This window comes from Rhinolophus hipposideros (assembly GCF_964194185.1).
Source record: "Rhinolophus hipposideros genome assembly, chromosome: 8".
Taxonomy (NCBI): domain Eukaryota; kingdom Metazoa; phylum Chordata; class Mammalia; order Chiroptera; family Rhinolophidae; genus Rhinolophus; species Rhinolophus hipposideros.
In genome coordinates, this window is record NC_138054.1 from 84926669 (window position 1) to 84944319 (window position 17651).

The following is a 17651-nucleotide window of genomic DNA, read 5'->3' on the forward strand; positions in this document are numbered from 1 at the left end:
AGGGAGGTACAGGGTCTGCCCCCAATTGCCTGACATTCCATGAGGCTGTACACTCAGATTCTCCCATTGGGGCCACTACTGAGGACAAACTGAGCCCTGAGAGAGGGCGTGGGTACCCTGAGGTCACTCAGCACCTGGTCCAGGTTATTCCCAGAGTTCGTTTCTCCTCAGGGTTCTTTCCCAGGAAGCTCAGAACTCAGGAAAGAGTTAAATGGACAATGGAAGGGAGGCACCTCGCAGGTGCTGTGTTGGACAGGTGGGCACACTGCCCAGGGAGAGCTCTCGTGAGCTATGTCAGGAATGAGCCAGCTTCACTGCAGCACCCCCGCCCCCCTCCACCCGGCCCTGCCTGGGGGACAGTGGAGTCACTCAGGCTGACCGTCATTTCCCCAGGGGCGGCTTTGTCTCCCCGTTCGTCTCTGCTTCCTGTGCTGGCATCAGCAGCTGAGCTGGTGGGGCCCCGGCTGGCGCCTCAGCCATGGGGACTGCCAGCCAGGTGAGCAGGTGGCCAGTGGCTGTGGCCACAGGCTCAGCCCAGCAGCTGCGAGGCCAGAGCTGGAGGTGGGGGCAGTGGGGGTTTGGGAATTCCTTCCTTGGAGGTTCCTGCTCCCTTAAATGGCCCAGCCACTTAGGAATGTCCCCTTTCTACTCTAGTTTTTTGATCCCCAGTTCATAGGGACACCCCATTCCAGGCACCATGCTGAGCATTTCACAAATTTTCTTCCATCTTCACAAACAACCCAGTGGGGCTGAGGACTTTATCCCCACTCTACAGGTGAGGAAACTGAGGCCCAGAGAGAGGAAACAGTGACCAGTGACCAAAGGAGCTGGGGCCTGCCATGAGAAAGGCAGTATACTATCCCCACTTGCCCCTGGCATATGTCCTACCCACAAGCTGTGTGACCTTGCTGATTCCCTTCTGGGCCTCAGTGATCAGGGTCTACCTCCTGTCACTTTCTGCGGTGGTTCACTCTGAGAACCTGGATTGCTCTGGCAGACTGTTGACCACGTGACCTCACTGCATGTGGCAAGGAGCAGGGTCCTAATGCTGGTATCCTGAGTGGCCTAAGCCTACCCAGGGTCCATAGCTGAAGGGGAGGCGTCCCCTAGGCAGGAGATGGCTCTGGCTAAGGTGGTTCTTAGGCAGGATGGCCCTGGGCTGTGACAGGGGCTATTGGTAGGGGCCCTGCTTTGTCAGGACATGGCTGATCCTCGCACTGGGCGCTCTGTGTGCTCTTGACTCCTGGACTTGTCCCCTCCCTGGGGAGTGCCACCCGGCCTCAGTTTTGTGGAGTTTCCTCTGGTCTGCAGGGATGGGGGCATGGGGACTTCTCTCTCCATACCCTGTCTACCCCCCCTCAGCTCAGACTGGGGGCAAGTTCAGGTGCTGGCAGCTCCTTGGGGGAGGCCCCTCTTTCCTTCCCTCCCCGGAGGTGGAGGTGAGTGGGTCCCCAGAACGGAAGGAGGCTAGGGAAAGCAAACAAAAGATAAAAGGCTGGTGGTAGGGAGAGAGCAGGAGGCGGGGAGGCTAGGGTTTGCGGAGCTGTGCTTATCATGGCTTGGTGGAGGAATGTGCCCCAAGATAATTCCCCAGGACGTGTGTGAAAGGGGCAAGGTGCTGGCAGCAATCTAGTCATGGAGATGCCCGCCTCTGTGGGGATGACAGCCAGCTGGGGAGCGAGAAGCCACCAGGGCCCGGAGTTATCAATTGCCCTCATTTGCTGGGTCAGTAACTTACGGGTTGCCGTTTCCTGCCTGTCACGGCACGAGACAAAGTCCATGCTCCATAGCCTTAGGCTGAGGTGGTGCACGTGGTTGCCAGCTGGGCACCGCTCGGGGAGGTGACTGGCCCCAGGTGAATTGCCACCGCGACCTCTTGATCCTCTGACCTTGCCACCACTGGCCTGGGAGGTGCTTGGGCCTGGGGGGAGGGGCTCTGCCAGGGGCTGAATTTGCGTCATGCCAGAGGGCGTCTGTTTCTGAGTCACCCCACGCTTCTACCTAAGGGGCGGGCACCAGGAACTGGAAAAACTGGGGTGCAGCCCAGGGTGCAGCCACTGTGCCCTAGTTCCCCTGCTTGGAGTGGTCTAGGCCTGCCAGGCGACTGGGGCCAGAGAAGCTCTCCACAGGTGTGCCAAAGCCAGGCTCTTGTGCCAGGCAGGTGGGTATCCTGGTGTGTCATCCCCACAGAAAACACTGCTCATGTCTGTGGCCCAAGAGTGTGTGTCTAATATGTTTCGTTTAATATGCTTAGTATGTCATAGGTTTTGCCATTCACTCACCCACACATCCATCCATCCAGTCCATAAACATTAACTGAGCACCTAATGCATGCCAGAGCCTGTGCTGGGCCAAGGGACACAGATAAATTGGACTCTGTCCCTGCTGTCCAGGAGCTGCCAGTCTCATAGAGGCTCCTAATATGTGCAGAAATTATTGCAAATGGAGCACAAAAGCCAGACTGTGAATTCCCCTGGAGAAGAACTGGTGTTTATCTCTCCATTGATCCCAGGACTCAGCCTTGTGCCAGACTGTAGGAAGTGCTCAAGTTTTGTTTGGTAAACATAAGATTGAGTAATAGATGCCCTAATGGGGCAAAAGGGGGCCAGAAATTGGATGGTCTAGGAGGGCTGTGTAGAGGAGCTCGATAATTTACAAGTTGGGTATTGAAGGATGCTTAGGAGTTTGCTGGTTGGCTGAGACAGTGAGTATTTCTTGTATGTGACTGTGTTGAATACATGTGAACACCTAGTGTGTGACCCGTCCCCACTGGCCTGCCCAGAATGCCAGGAAATCTAATCAGGCAAAGTCAGGAAGACATGGGGACTTGCTGGTGTCCTATAAATGAACTCGGGCCCCTGAGCACTGGCACACTCTGGCGAGGCCCCGGGGACAGCCCCTTGGAGTTCTGTGGTTGGAGGAGGGGCAGCACATTCTCGTCAGGCAAGCACAGGCCCTGTTGACGCTGCCTCTTCACTGTATTATCTGGCACATCCGCAGCGGAAATCTCTCCAAATTCCCTCTTTCCTGCCGGCAGCAGGCGGGCCACCCCCGGGCTCTGGGGCCAAAGAATGGAACCCGACTCTTTGCCCACTTCCTTCTATTGGCATAGGGCTGGGGGGTTGGAGAGCTGGGAGGCTGGGAAGCAGCAGCCTCGTGGTGTGGAGTGGGGACCTCATGGGGGTTTGCAGGTGGCTAAAGCCTTCAGCAGAACCAAACCAGAGCTGTGGGGGCTTGTTGCCCCCTCCCCAGACTGAGAGCCTGGGCTGGGACTGTGTGATTGTGATTCTAGGAGCCCTTGAGTACCCCAACTTTGCTGGGCTTGGATCTCCTGGAGCCAGCACTTACCCAGGACAAGTAGGCCCCTCGGGGGACAAGTCAGGGCATCTGGGGGAATTGAAATCCCAGGATAAACAAGGCCCAGCTTTCTCATTTTTGGGGGAAGATTTGGGGGAGGAGAGAACTATTTTTGGATTGTAAGAGATATGAAGAGGAATGCAAAATACACATGGATTTCTTAAATACAACAGGAGACTTGAAGGACCTTTCGGGTTTAAAGAGGCCACCTGGCCACCCTAACCAATGCCCCCTCCTGGGGTTGATTCCACCCTTTTCTTCCCGTAGGACATAAATGTGCTCAGTGTGAGAAGACCTGTGTTAGGAGCCACCCCCCGACCCCACACACACACCCTGCTGCTCTGAAATCAGTCTTAGGGATTTTCTGCCTGTTGAAGTGGATCAGAAGCCATCTCCTCTCTCTTAGGGCTCGTTCCAGAATGTTGATTCCTCTGCTCCAAACTGAGGTGCACATGGGAAAGGGCTCAAAGTCAGGTATCGCGGGTTTAGGTTTTGGTTTCGTGTCTTAGGAGCTTGCTGACCTTGGACAAGGTAGTTGTTTTGCCTCTCCACGCATCAGTTTCCCCACCTCCAAAGAGGAATGGATGATAACCGTGCCCACGTATAACAAACAGACTTATTGTGAGGGCTAAATGAATGTCAAGTGCTTCATCAGTGATCACTGTTTGTGATTGTGGCTTCAGACTCTGCACAGAGCAGGAGTCAGGTCCCAGGCTCCCTCTGTCCTGGACAAGCCCCCTTCCCTATAGCGTGGGCCCGAGTTCTTTCAGAGCCAGTGCTGAGGTTCTAATGTGCAGGAAATGGCAGGACCGGCGGAGGGAGTGAGAGAGGCTGCTGGGGTGGCCTGGGGGCCCCCTCTGCAAGCAGAGTCATTAATGGGAAGTCACTGTCCAAGACCTTAAGTAACTAGTGTCATTTGAGTCCTCCATCCATCTCTGCTCACATAGGGGACTGGACAGGAGGGAGATTCTGTCCAAGATTTTTCTCTGCATCAAACCTTCAATGGCTCTCATTGCCCTCAGGATAGAGTCCTGGCTCCTTGGCCTGGCAGTAAAGGCCTTTCTCCATCCGGGCCCTGGAAACCTCTCAGCCTTATTGCCTGTTGTTCCCCATCATTTGTGCCCACAAAGCCACTCATACTTTCTGTGTTAGTTTTTCTCTTTCTCACCCCTGACTCCTCCCAATATTTCTGCCCTGTTGAACTCCTACTCAGCCTCTAAGCCCCAGCTGAAATAGCCCCTCGATGATTCATCAGACCTCTGGCCAGCGTTGTCTCCACCCATTGAGCCCTTCGCTCACCCCTTTGTGGCTGACATTGTCACTTGCTCCTGTTCCCTGTGTTCCGGGGTTTTGTCTCATCTCAGGGTTTATGCCTGGCACAGGGCCGGGCACAGAGTAGAAGATCAGAGAGTGTTTGATGAGTGTGGCACTGAGGTTGGAGGTGTCTCAGGACCCTTCTCTACAGAGTAAGCTGAAGGAATGGGCAGTAACGATAGGGTTGTGGAAGACGTTCCTAGGGTGCACTTACCCGCTCGAATTCATCAGCTGCCCAAGCCATGGACAGCCCTGTAGTGGGCCCTGTGTCTGGGCAGCTTCCTGCCTGTGGGACCAGGAAAGGACTTAGGGCAGGGGCAGGATAGGGCGGTGGGAGGAAGAAACCTCTGGAGTCAGGTGCCTGAGCCCCTAGCCGGCCTGGCCAGGATGGGACCTGCCACCAGGGGAGGAAGAGCTGCTTCCTGGCCGCTCTTGTGAGTGGTGGAAATGACTCATTCCTGGAAGCAGATCCAGAGAACATGCTGGGGGCCTGGCCTTTCCTGCTTCCTGGTCGGCCAGCCCCGGAACAGGAAGGCGGTCGGGTCTTAGGGTGCAGGGGGGGGGGGGCGGCATCCTGAGCTGGTGCGCCTGATTAGTCAGTCGAGGTGGCGATATGGTCACCAAACACAAACGGTGAAGAAGACACAGTTGCTTCCCTGGGCAGCTCAAAGTCCAGGTGGGGGCCTGTCAGGATGGGCCGCACAGATGAGAGGAACTACCGCATGCTCTGTCCAGTGCTCAGCCAGGTGGGAGATAGGAGCTTAGGAAGCTGAAGAGTGAGACCTGGGCCTCGAATGTCAGACTCGGGCATGGCTCTTATCGCAAGAGCCAGTGGGGAGGGATGAAAAGGTTGGAGGCACGTGGATAAGGCATTTCCTGGGTGCCTGGCGTGAGCTAGGTGCTTGCCATACATTTTCTCATCGCAACTTGTTACCAATGAGAAAACAGACCCATAGAGCGTTAGCTACTTGCCTGGGGTCCCATGGCCAGGGAGTTGCTTGGAGTGGGAACTGGTTGAACTGACTGATGTCTGTCCCTGTGCCCACCAGCCTGCTCACCTGGATTCTTCAAGTCTGAGGTGTCCGAGAGCCCCTGTTTGGAATGCCCTGCCCATACCCTGCCGTCCCCCGAGGGCGTCACCCATTGTGAGTGTGAGGAAGGCTACTTCCGGGCACCAGGGGACCTGCTGTCAATGCCCTGCACACGTGAGTTTACAGTGGGACCGGGAAGGCGACTGAGGTGGGCACGGTGTGGTGGCTGACGTGTCCAGGGCTACCTGGATCTGAGCTCTGCCCTCTGCCCTCTGTGCAGGTCCTCCCTCTGCCCCCAACTACCTCACGGCTGTGGGCATGGGTGCCAAAGTGGAGCTGCGCTGGACGCCCCCCCAGGACAATGGGGGCCGCGAGGACATTGTCTACAAGGTCACCTGTGAGCAGTGCCTGCCGGAGTCAGGCGAGTGCAGGCCCTGCGAGGACAGTGTGCACTACTCTGAGCTCCCAGACCTGCTGACCCGCACCAGCGTGACAGTCAGTGACCTGGAGCCCCACATGAACTACACCTTTGCCGTAGAAGCCCGAAATGGCGTCTCAGACCTGGTGGTCAGCCGCAGTTTCCGCACTGCCAGCGTCAGCATCAACCAGACAGGTAAGGGCCCGGTGGGGGTGGCTGTCATCCAGGAGGGACTTCAAGAAGATGGCCACCCAGGGCCCGGCTGGATTCAGAGAGAGGCAGCAACTAATGGTTAAAAGAATAGTCTCTGGAGTCACTTGCAAGCTCTGTGACTGGGCAAGTGAACTAGCCTTTCTAAGCCTCAGTTTCCTCACCTGTACAATGGGGTAAGAGGGCTATTGAGAAGATTTAATAAATTCTTATATATAAGGTTCTTAGAACAGTGCCTGGTCCATAGAAAGTATATGACAAGAGTCAGCTATTATTTTTATCATTTATGCTCTCATAAATGCTCTGAGGTGCCAGCGGTGGTGGGGCGGGGACCTGGGGCTCTGTGCTCTGGAACTGGAAGTTAAGAATCCCAGGTGGGGGGGTCTAAAGAGCCTGAGCTATGGATGGGACTGGGTCTGGGGGTCCTCGCCCCCATCCCCGGGCAGCTTCTCACACCCCCACCCACTGTCTTGTCTAGAACCCCCCAAGGTGAAGCTGGAGGGCCACAGCACCACCTCACTGAGCATTTCCTGGAGCATTCCCCCGCCACAGCAGAGCCGCGTGTGGAAGTATGAGGTCATCTACCGCAAGAAGGTAACTCACAGAAGGTCAGGGCTGGCTCCAGCTGGACTAGGAGCAGAGGACCAGCTGGTCACATAGGTGCTGCACACGGCAGAGCCATCTGTAGAAGTTCCATTCTGCAGATGGGGAAACTGAGGTCTGGGCTCTTCCTGAGAGTCACCTCTGCTAGGCCAGCCAACACAGAGCAGAGATTTGTGGGAGAGAAGACACAGTGTTCTAGAATCCCCAGACGAGATTGTTGGGAGTGGGGGAAAAGCCACTTCCTGGGGATCAGGCAGGTCTGGGTCATGGGCTGCGATCTCAAGTGAGTCATTTCACTTCTCTGAGCCTCAGTTTCCCTCTCTGTAAGAGGAGCATTGAGTTTGCTAACGTAGGTGAGTTGCCTTGCTAAGCTGGAGTGGTCTCTGGTGAGCTGAGCTGATGTCCTACCTCCCCTCATTGTCTGCCTCTCCCCCCCACTGGCCATCCACAGGGGGACTCCAACAGCTACAATGTTCGCCGCACCGAGGGCTTCTCTGTGACCCTGGATGACCTGGCTCCAGACACCACCTACCTGGTCCAGGTGCAGGCGCTGACGCAGGAGGGCCAGGGTGCTGGCAGCAAGGTGCATGAGTTCCAGACAATGTGTGAGTTGGGGACCCGTGTGTGGGCCAGGCCAGAGCCCGGAAATGGAACAGCTAGGACATCCTGGGAGGAGGAAATGGATCAAAGAACTTAGAAATGCCCCCTTCTGGTCTGCCAGGGCCCAGGACAGCCCTGTGTGGGTCGGCCCCAAGCATGGGGATGGGGCCGAACTGAGGGCTAGGGGGAGGGGACCCAGGAATGTGCATTCAGGGCAGTGTGGTGAGGAGGAAGGGGCCCTGGCAGACCCAGTTCACACCCTGCATGGGGGAAAGAGTCACATAGCGTCACATACCTGGAAGAGCCTACTGTATTCTCAGGGGAAGGCCTCTCATTGACCATCTGTGACATGAGAATAAAAATCCTCATGAACCATCACAAGTAAAAGCACACCCAGCCTGTGTCTTGGGTCCCTAAAGTGGGCCTTGGGTGCAGGATGAGGTGTTGCCATGATGTGGAGTGGGGTGGCTTCCTTGTCATCATTTACTCTCCCCTGACAGCCATGGAAGGATCTGGCAACATGGCAGTGATTGGCGGGGTGGCCGTTGGCGTTATCTTGCTTCTGGTGCTGGCAGGAATCGGCTTCTTCCTCCATCGCAGGTTCGTTGGAGCCCACACCCGGACTCCACAGGGCCTTAGGTGGGATGCAGCGGGGTGGGAATTTCAGTTTCCTATCTGGAAAATGGGCTGATAGCGATCTAATCCCTGCCTCCTGTGGACGTGAAGATGCAATGAACTATAAAGTGCTCAGTGCAGTGCCTGGCACGCCGTGGGGGCTTGGGACGGAGTAGTCATCAACTTTGCTTTCATTATTAACTGTGTGTCCGCACTTCCTCTGGACACACAGGCAGGAAGCTCCAGGAAACGCTAATGAGGAAAGCCCTCATTAGGGCCATGACGGGGTGCAGAGCCCAAGGAGTGAGCCCGCTTGCTCACTTCCTCTCCATCCCGCCCTGGCCTTCCCCACGCCCTCTGCCAACTGAGCAGAGTGCTGAGCACACCAAGCCCCCACTCAGGACCAGAGCAGGGTCGGGAGGCTCCTGGCCGGAGGAGGCCGCTGACCTCCGTATGTGTTTTGTTCCCATGGGGGCCTCAGGAGGAAGAACCAGCGGACCCGCCAGTCTTCAGAGGATGTTTACTTCTCCAAGTCAGGTGAGATGCAGCCCCTTCTGCCTGTCCCTGCTGTCCCCACGGGCCTCCCTAGCTGGGCAGTGGGGACAGGGGCAGCCAGGGCTTCCTGGGGCGGCTGAAAGGGGCTGACTGAGAAGGCTTATGCCCCCAGCCTGTCACGTAGCTGCCTCTTCCTCCTCTGGGGCAGCCTCTCACAGGGACCCTCCCTGAACTGTCTCTGACCCAGCCCATCCTCCCCCTTTCAGAACAACTTAAGCCTCTGAAGACATATGTGGACCCCCACACATACGAGGACCCCAACCAGGCTGTGCTTAAGTTCACCACCGAGATCCATCCGTCCTGTGTCACACGACAGAAGGTGATTGGAGCAGGTGAGGTTGGCGCGCCTGCCAAGGGGCCCGTGTGGGTTGGGAGCACCTGGTGCCCAGGTTGACTGGGGTGTCCCTCCCACCTTGCCCGTCTGCAGGAGAGTTTGGGGAGGTGTACAAGGGGACACTGAAGGCGTCGGGGAAGAAGGAGGTACCTGTGGCCATCAAGACGCTGAAAGCTGGCTACACAGAGAAGCAGCGGGTGGACTTCCTCAGCGAGGCCAGCATCATGGGCCAGTTCAGCCATCACAACATCATCCGCCTGGAGGGTGTTGTCTCCAAATGTGAGGCTGGTCGCCAGAGGTGGGGGTTGGGGACCCTCGGAGGCCTGACCCGCAGCGGGGTGGAGAGGGGTTGCCCACGAGGGCCCACGAACAGGAGCTCTGTCCATCGCTGTGCCCACCCCCTCCAACCATAGCCATCCCCTTACACCTGTGCCCCCCCCGCAGACAAGCCCATGATGATTGTCACTGAATACATGGAGAACGGCGCCCTGGACAAGTTCCTCCGGGTAAGGGTGTGGGCTGGGATGGGTTGGGGGTGCCTGGTGGGCTTGGGCTGGCTGGCGGCTGAGGCCTGTGCTCTAGCAGGAGAAGGATGGCGAGTTCAACGTGCTGCAGCTGGTGGGCATGCTGCGGGGCATCGCGGCCGGCATGAAGTACCTGGCCAACATGAACTACGTGCACCGCGACCTGGCCGCCCGCAACATCCTCGTCAACAGCAACCTGGTCTGCAAGGTGTCTGACTTCGGCCTGTCCCGTGTGCTGGAGGACGACCCTGAGGCCACCTACACTACCAGCGTGAGTGCCAGCGGGCTGTCACTGCAGGGGCTGGCGGGCCTTCACCCTCTCTGGGGTTCTTGCACCTGCACTCCTGGGGCGTGGACCTCAGGACGCAAGAACACCTGTACGGAGCGTGGGAGAGGGGCCCCGACTGTGACATCTGGCCGAGCTACAGTAGTCCTGGGGTTGTTCAGAGGGGACCGTGGTGACTCGGCCTGGGTCCCCTGCAGGGTGGCAAGATCCCCATCCGATGGACCGCCCCAGAGGCCATTTCCTACCGCAAGTTCACCTCATCCAGTGATGTGTGGAGCTATGGCATTGTCATGTGGGAGGTGATGACATATGGTGAGCGGCCTTACTGGGATCTGTCGAACCACGAGGTAAGCCCCCTTGCCCTGCCCAGGCCTGTCCTGGACCGGAACTTAAATCCTTTACTCATTCCTGATACACAGGGGCTGGGCAGAGAAGAGTTTGGGGGGTTAATCCCCATCTGGTACAGACCATTCATGGGTTTCTTCATTCGGTGTTTACTGAGGGCCAAGCCTTGTGCTGGATTCCAGACCCCGTCCCTGCCTACAGTCAGTAGAAGGACAAAGAAACCTGTGTGTGCATGTGCGTGCGCACGTATGTATCTGTGTGTGTGCGCATGCATGTACATTCATGTGTGCACGCACCTGAGGATGTGTGCATGTGTGTGTGTGCACTAGCCTGGTGCCTCACCTGGCCCGCAGGTCTGGAGGCCTTCCCGGAGGAGGTCACATCTCTGCTGAGACAAAGCACAGTAAGGTAGCGGGTGAAGACAAGGAGGGGAAGAGTGCTCAAGCCGAAGGAGGCAGCTTGTCTAGACATCCATGGACAGGAGGGAGCAGCTGTGAGGGAGCAGGCTCAGGAGTCCCTGCCTCCATGGAACTCTGGAGACAGCCCCTTAGCAGTTGCCCTTTGTACAGCTCTGAAGGTTGTGTGTAGGGCTCAAGAAAGAAGGCCCAGCCTGTCTCTTTTGGGGGCTCCCTTTCCCTCCCCTGCCCACCTCCATGTACTGGGGCTCCCAGGGGGTCTGTGTGGGTTTGGGGGTTGTGAAAGCACCCTGACCGTCCTGCTCGCCCACCAGGTGATGAAAGCCATCAACGAGGGCTTCCGGCTGCCCACGCCCATGGACTGCCCGTCTGCCATCTACCAGCTCATGATGCAGTGCTGGCAGCAGGAACGCGCCCGCCGCCCCAAGTTTGCTGATATCGTCAGCATCCTCGACAAGCTCATCCGAGCTCCCGAATCCCTCAAGACGCTGGCTGACTTTGACCCCCGGTGAGTCCCATGCCCTCCACCCAGGGTGGCCCCCTGGGTCTTGCTCCTGAGCCGCGTCAGTGTGGTGGCCCGCCAGGGCTAGTGGGCAAGGGGCTCGGAAGTTATGCCTGGGCTTTACTTAGACTGGCCAGGGCATGGCTCAGGTAACATCAGCAGAAGCAATCAACATGTATGGGAAGGGTGCCGAGCGCGGCGCTCAGCACTTAACATGTTTTAACTCATTTAAACAACCTACAGATGGGTCCTAGAATTATCCCCCTTTTGTAGATGAAGAACAGTTAAGTATCTTATGTGCTGTCCAGTGGCCGGGCTGGGACTACGCCTCTAGGGACCTGAACCTCCCAGTGTTTTGCTTTTACGTGGTTATTGGTGGTGGTGTGGTCCTTAGGGGTAGGGGGCAGCAGTAGCTATAAACTCTGACTGACACTGAGTGCTCCCAGCTATCTCCCTAAACCTACCTGACTTGGCTTTCCCATTGCTCAGATGAGGAAACTGAGGCACAGGGGAGCTGGGTGAATTGCCCAGGTTAGGAAGCCACAGGCCAAGGGAAGGCTGGGTGCTGCAGCCTCTGACCCGCGGATGGGTGGTTCCTGTTGCAGGGTGTCCATCCGGCTGCCCAGCACCAGCGGCTCGGAGGGGGTGCCCTTCCGCACAGTATCTGAGTGGCTGGAGTCCATCAAGATGCAGCAGTACACAGAGCACTTCATGGCGGCCGGCTACACCGCCATCGAGAAGGTGGTGCAGATGACCAACGAGTGAGTAGGGGCCCGCCCGTGCTGTGGCCCGCCTCCAGGTTCCACCACCCCTCGCCTCTCTTGACCCTCCTGCCACTCCCCTCTTTTCTCTTTCTCTCTCCTTCTCTTTTGGGGAGAGAGGCTTAGCAGGAAGGGAAGAACCAGGCTGGCAGACAGCGGTTCTGCTTGGCCCCCTCCTCTCCCAGCATCTTGTCTCCAGCGTGGGAAAGTAATAGTAATTGTCATAATAACAGTAGCACTTCTCAAGGGTTGACTATGTGCCGGCTTTCTGCCTGAGTACTTTGAATCAGTCCTCATGATAACAGGGCAGGTGGGTCATATGAGTGTTCTCACTGGACAGGTGAGAAGCCGGGGCAGAAAAGTGCAGTGACCGGCCCAGGTCCTGCTGCCACTAGGGGCAGAGTAGGATTCCAGCCCTGGTCAGTCAGGGTCCAGAGCTCAGGGACCACAGAGGCCATTAATGGAGAAACTAAGGCTCAGAGAGATTACGTGGCCTACTTCAGGTCACACAGTTCGTAGCTGGGAACCTGGGAGAAGAAAAGCTTCCCTTCAGAGCCCTCGCTGATTGACTTCCCTATTTGCCTTTTGAATAGAAGCTAGTATTACTTCCCCATTTCATAAGTGGGGAAACTGATGCTGAAAGGTTACCTAAGGTCAGTCAGCCAGTTAGGGGCAGCATTCCTCTCCAGGACGCCGAGAAGAAATGGGTAGCACCCTTGGACATCCAGACTGATGCCCAGGAGAGAGGGCCCCTTGCCAAACCCTCCCAGACATGTCACCCCCCATGGTTGACTGTCAGCTCTGAGGGCCAGCCTAGCAAGAAGTGCCAGTTACCCCTTGCCCAGCCCTGGCTTCTCCCTTTTGTCAGGCGGTCCTGTGGGAGCTCTTCTCTCTTCTTGCTTCAGCAGCAAGGACCTTTCCCGGCATGGCCTTGGCAGACACCTCTTCCCACCCCGGGAGGGAGAAAGCATTATCCTCTCAGTGTTTTGTGCCTCTAAAAATAGTGTTATGTCCCAATAGCCTCACTTGTACGGGGTCCACATTCATGGCAGGAAAAGGCCCTGGGGTTGAGAGGTTCTGGGAACCACATGGAGGGGACGACCCCTGCCTCCCACGATTCTGGGTCGCACAAGTTCTGGGATTTGGGCCTGTGCGTGAACATTCTCTGAAAACCGCTCAACTGGACTTCCATCTGCTGATCCAAGGCTTCTCAGACAAGGCCACGGCCCGTCCCAGGGGACAGCTGTGGATGGGAGTCAGGCGGGGACAGAACTGCCCAGAGGGAGGCATGGAGATGTGGAGAGAGGAGACAGGGTCCCAGGATATCTTTTGTTGCCAGCCAGGTCAGGGTCCCAAGTTTGGGCTCTACAGTCATAGCTGGGTTCAAGTCCCACATTTGCCGCTTCCTAGCAGGTGACCTTGGTCAAATTAGGTTCCATCTGTGAGCTTTGGTTTCCATTTTCCCATTGCCTTGGTACAACACAGGTGACATGCCTGGTACACAGTAGGGGCTTAATCCTCTATTCCCTTGCTTTCCGCCCACAGCCCATGAGCAAACGCCCGGGTTCCTGGGCCTCCTCTTTTTCCCTGGGAACCTGGAATAGCCCTTTCGCTCCTCCACTTTGCTCCTCCAGGGGCTCCCACTGAGGACAGTGCAGCTTCTCTTCTGGGCAAGCAGAGCTGAGGGCAAGAAAAGTGCTTACAGGAAACACATGTTCCAAAGGCTTCCCGAAATAGCCCGGGGTGCTCCTCGGCCAATTCCTTTCCCACGAGCAGGGACAGGGCAGCCTTGCACTGATGGAAGCTGTGTGTGTGTGCGTGTGTGTTGTGTTTTGAAAAGGCCTGGATAAAGGCAGGAAGTCATTCTCCGCTCCCTCCTCCTCCTGCCAGCCGGTTGGTACTGCGTGACTCACACCACCCCTGCCTCCTTCTTTATTTCAAATAAATGAGATAAATGGGGATCTCCAAGTATTTTTTCAGCCTGAAGGCTGTGTCTGCACATGCCGTGGAACCCTGGGAAGCGCTGAGCTGGTCTCGGGAGAATTTAGCCCTTTCTCGATGGGATGGGAATTTAGGCCTCAAGATCCTCCCTCCCCCACCCGACCTTGGCCTCCCTGCCTCCTTGACCCCTCCCAAAGGGACTGGCTACATGTTCCCCTGTGGTCCCACAGCGCCCACCTTTTCTCAGTTTGAGCATTCACTACTTTTATCATTTTGAAGTCACTGGGTTTCTAGCTAGACTAGAGGCTCTAAATGGTTTTGAGGAGCTAAGGAAAGCGGTAGATGTTGTACCCCAGAAAAATGTTCAGCCCATCAAAAGACCCTGGCTAGTGTCCAAAGCTGCTGTGTACAACGTCCTGGGAAAGGTGTGGAGGACACAGGCTGATGTGTCCGGTCTCCGCATGCCCTCAGCATAGGCTTGGCACTGATGGAATGTTTGCTGAGGGAATGAGGGAATGACCAGACATGTGAGGCCATTTCCTTCTGCCCAAGGCAGCACACAGTAGGTACTCCCTGGGGAAAGATAGCCTTTGAATTTCCCGGGGCCAGGGCTGGCATTGTGAATGCTTGGCGAAAAGGTGGCTTCTTCCACGTGATATGTCCCGTGACGGGAGTTGATGGGGTAACTGCCCTGTATCCCCAAGGGGGAAACAGGCTGGTGTGTCTCTGTGGTTAGGAAATGAGGCAAGGAAGGCTTGGGGGGCTTTGTGTTGAAAGAGAATATTGCTGGGGCAGGTGGCTCAGGAGCATCTAATCAAAGCTTCCCGTTTTACATGTAAAGAAACTGAGGCCCAAAGACAGGACAGGACCCGCCCAAGGCTTTGATGGAGGCCTGGACTAGAATTCAGCCTCCTGCCTCCCAGCCCAGGGTTTTTGCCTCCTAGACAGGCCTCAGAAGCAACCTTAGCTCCCCCCTCCCCCGTCAGAGGAACCACACTGGTCTGGGAGACAGGCCCAAGGTGGCCTGGGCAATGGCTCAGTCTCCACTAAAGTAGTAATTCATTCATTTGTTCATTCGTTCGTCATTCAGCAGACACTCCTTGAGGACCTACTGTGTAGCAGGCCTATCCTAGACCACCAGAGGGCACAGGGGTGAGGGGGTAGGACCAAGGGACCAGGTCTCAGCCATTGCCCTCCTATATCTCACATAACCCACTGGTTCTTAACCCTAATAAAATGCAGATTACTCCCCACCTTCAGAACTTTAGGGTCAGGGAGTCTGGATGTGGGCCCGGGATCCTGCGTTCTCACTAGGTGCCTTCTTTCCGGGTGGTGCAAATGCTTCTCTGGGAAAACACTGTGAGACCTACAGTGGTTGGGAAAACCGCACTTCTTTTCCAACACCCCAATTGTATAGGTTAGAAATGGCACTGGAACAGGGGGTTAGGAAGTTCTCCCAGATGTCCATCCAACTCCTGGCCTTCGTGCTATAATGGGAGCCTCCAGCCCTCCTGGAGGTCCCTGAGCTACCCCTCCCCACACACCTGGGTCTGCCCTCCCTGCTCAGCACTTCTCGGAGGCTCCCAGAGCCTGTGAGAAAGTCATGTCTTCGGAATTACAAATAGGAGCTTGCACTGTATAATTAGCTCCATTTACAGCCAGGAGCTGGCCCATAAAAACCTGGGTGTTTTCATGGGTTGGGGCTGGTGGGTGAGGATGGCGGAGGAGAAAACTCCCAGAGTGAGCAATAACCATGCTGCTCCAGGGCTCTGGGAGCGTAAGTGGTTATTGGTTATATAAAAGGATACAGGGGCATGGAAAGGGGGGCAGTGGGACCAGGTTTATGGGCACATTTTTCTATGTGGTACTGATGCTTCCTTCCCCCTCTGCCACCAATTTCTGGGGTCTACCACCCTCTCCAGTTGGGCACTATTATCCCATTTTACAGGTGAGGAAATTGAGGTTCCTAAAGGGAAAACACCTGCCTCAGGTGACCTTCAAGCCTCTCCCATGAGAACAGAGCTTTAACCTTTGATCATCCCTCAGCAAGTGTTTCCTGAGTCTTTCCTCAGTTAGCAGCAGTGGAAACTTGCAGGGAGTGGGGCTGAAATAAGATGATGGCTAGGAAGAGACCTTGGATGGAGGGCTGTGAGCAGCACGCTTGGAGGGTCCCTGCCCTTGGTGATGGCATCAGTGCTGCCTAGAGAGGAGGCCTTAGCTGGGGACATTAGGGACAGACCTGAGGTGGGGGAGGGAATGTGACGTTCACAGCTGGTTTGATTCCCAGCTCTTCCACCTCCCAGCTGTGTGACTTTGGGCAAGTCATCTCACCTCTCTGAGCCTCGGTTTTCTAATTTACAAAGTGAGGGTGAAAAGAGCACCTACCTCACAGGTAATCCTGTAAATGTGATGAGGGGAGGTGCGGAGGCAGAAAGCTGCTCACAGAGCTGGCACTTCTGTCATTTTCTTAGCTTTGACAAAGTCAGCAAGCTTTCAGGATGTGGACCCTCCAGTCAGGCCTCTGCCTAAGTGGAGCTCTCTTGCCCCGCTAGGTCCCCAAGGTCCCCTCCCAGTTCTCTCTTCTCCCCATCTCCTCCTCCCGCCCATAGTTTCCCGCCTCTCTCATGCCAGTCTCTAACTCTCCATCTCTTCCCGCCTGTAGTGACATCAAGAGGATCGGGGTGCGGCTGCCTGGCCACCAGAAGCGCATCGCCTATAGCCTATTGGGACTCAAGGACCAGGTGAACACAGTGGGGATCCCCATTTGAGCCCCAACATGGCCTTGCACCCCCTTCGGCCAAGAATACTTGAAGAAACAGTGGCCTACCTGCCAGCTCCACGCCTGGCCACCAAGGACCTTATTTATTTCTAGTTGTTCCTCATTGACGCCACCTTGAGACTCTGCTTGGGGGGGTCTTGGACAACACCTTGGCCTAAACTGAGATGCTTAGGGACCCCAGGCTGGGGGGCCTCTTTACCTACGAAGGACAGCCAGCCAAGCACTTAGTAGGCACTACCATGTTCCCAGCATCCCTTGGGGCAGGAGCCCCGCCAAAGCCTTTGGACCAACAGGTGGGACGTTTCCAAACTGACTTCCCTTTTGCTGTCTTAGGAGGTGGGGGGCTTACCCAGTGGCCAAGGGAGCAGGGTACTTCAAGGCCCATCCACCCACGAGAAGAGGACAGACAGCGAACTCAGCTGGAGAGAACCAAAGTGGTTCCCCCAACCCTCTAGTGCCTTCCTCAGATGCCCAGGCCCTGTCCTCAGCCCCGGTGGGCCAAACTCTTGCTTCCCTGGGGCCCTTGCAAGCTGCTTGGTTGTGTTGAGGTTTTTAAAATATATATTTTGTACTTTGTGGAGAGAATGTGTGTGTGGCAGGGGGCCTGGCCAGGGCTTGGGGCAGAGGATGGCATGTATCAGACATTCCTAGTCTGCAGGCAAGTCCATCCATCTCTTGCCCCTTTAGACAACATTCATAATTCCATCAGTGTTAATAATTTTGTTTTGTTGGGTATTTTTTTTTGAACCTTAATTTATTATTTTTTTATATTTATTATTAGGAAATGACTTATTTCTGCTCTGGAATAAAGTTGCAAATGGCTCAAACTGAACTTGGTTTTGAATCTCTGGAGGGGCAGTGGGGTAGAGAGGTCCTCTATGTTGGAAGTGAGGGGGTATAGGGCTCACCCCCACCCTGAGTATTTAAATAGAGCTTCTTTTGCAAGGCACACATGTCATGTAACCATGGGAGTGGGTGTGGGTGGGAGGTGGGCAGGGGGCCAGGGAGCAGACAGGCCATGCCAACAGGCCTCTGTCACCTTTGATCTCAAGACTTCTGG

General features: G+C 56.0%; 1 protein-coding gene across 3 annotated transcripts in view; it reads left to right on the forward strand.

The window, feature by feature from the left end:
* The window catches only part of EPHA2 (EPH receptor A2), a 29567-nt gene extending 12146 nt beyond the window's left edge, over positions 1-17421 (forward strand). For 2 of the 3 annotated variants that reach the window (XM_081055838.1, XM_081055837.1), the window contains exons 4-17: positions 5721-5876; positions 5983-6315; positions 6809-6924; positions 7385-7538; positions 8034-8133; positions 8630-8685; positions 8910-9035; positions 9131-9316; positions 9482-9543; positions 9623-9832; positions 10045-10194; positions 10923-11116; positions 11716-11871; positions 16475-17421. In XM_081055838.1, coding sequence (XP_080911964.1) covers positions 5721-5876; positions 5983-6315; positions 6809-6924; positions 7385-7538; positions 8034-8133; positions 8630-8685; positions 8910-9035; positions 9131-9316; positions 9482-9543; positions 9623-9832; positions 10045-10194; positions 10923-11116; positions 11716-11871; positions 16475-16580 — 2105 coding nt within the window. In that variant the 3' untranslated portion in view covers positions 16581-17421. Of the gene's footprint in view, positions 1-5720; positions 5877-5982; positions 6316-6808; positions 6925-7384; positions 7539-8033; positions 8134-8629; positions 8686-8909; positions 9036-9130; positions 9317-9481; positions 9544-9619; positions 9833-10044; positions 10195-10922; positions 11117-11715; positions 11872-16474 lie in introns of all 3 variants that reach the window. The other variant, XM_081055836.1, reaches the window with a different exon arrangement.
* Positions 17422-17651: the final 230 nt, after the last annotated feature.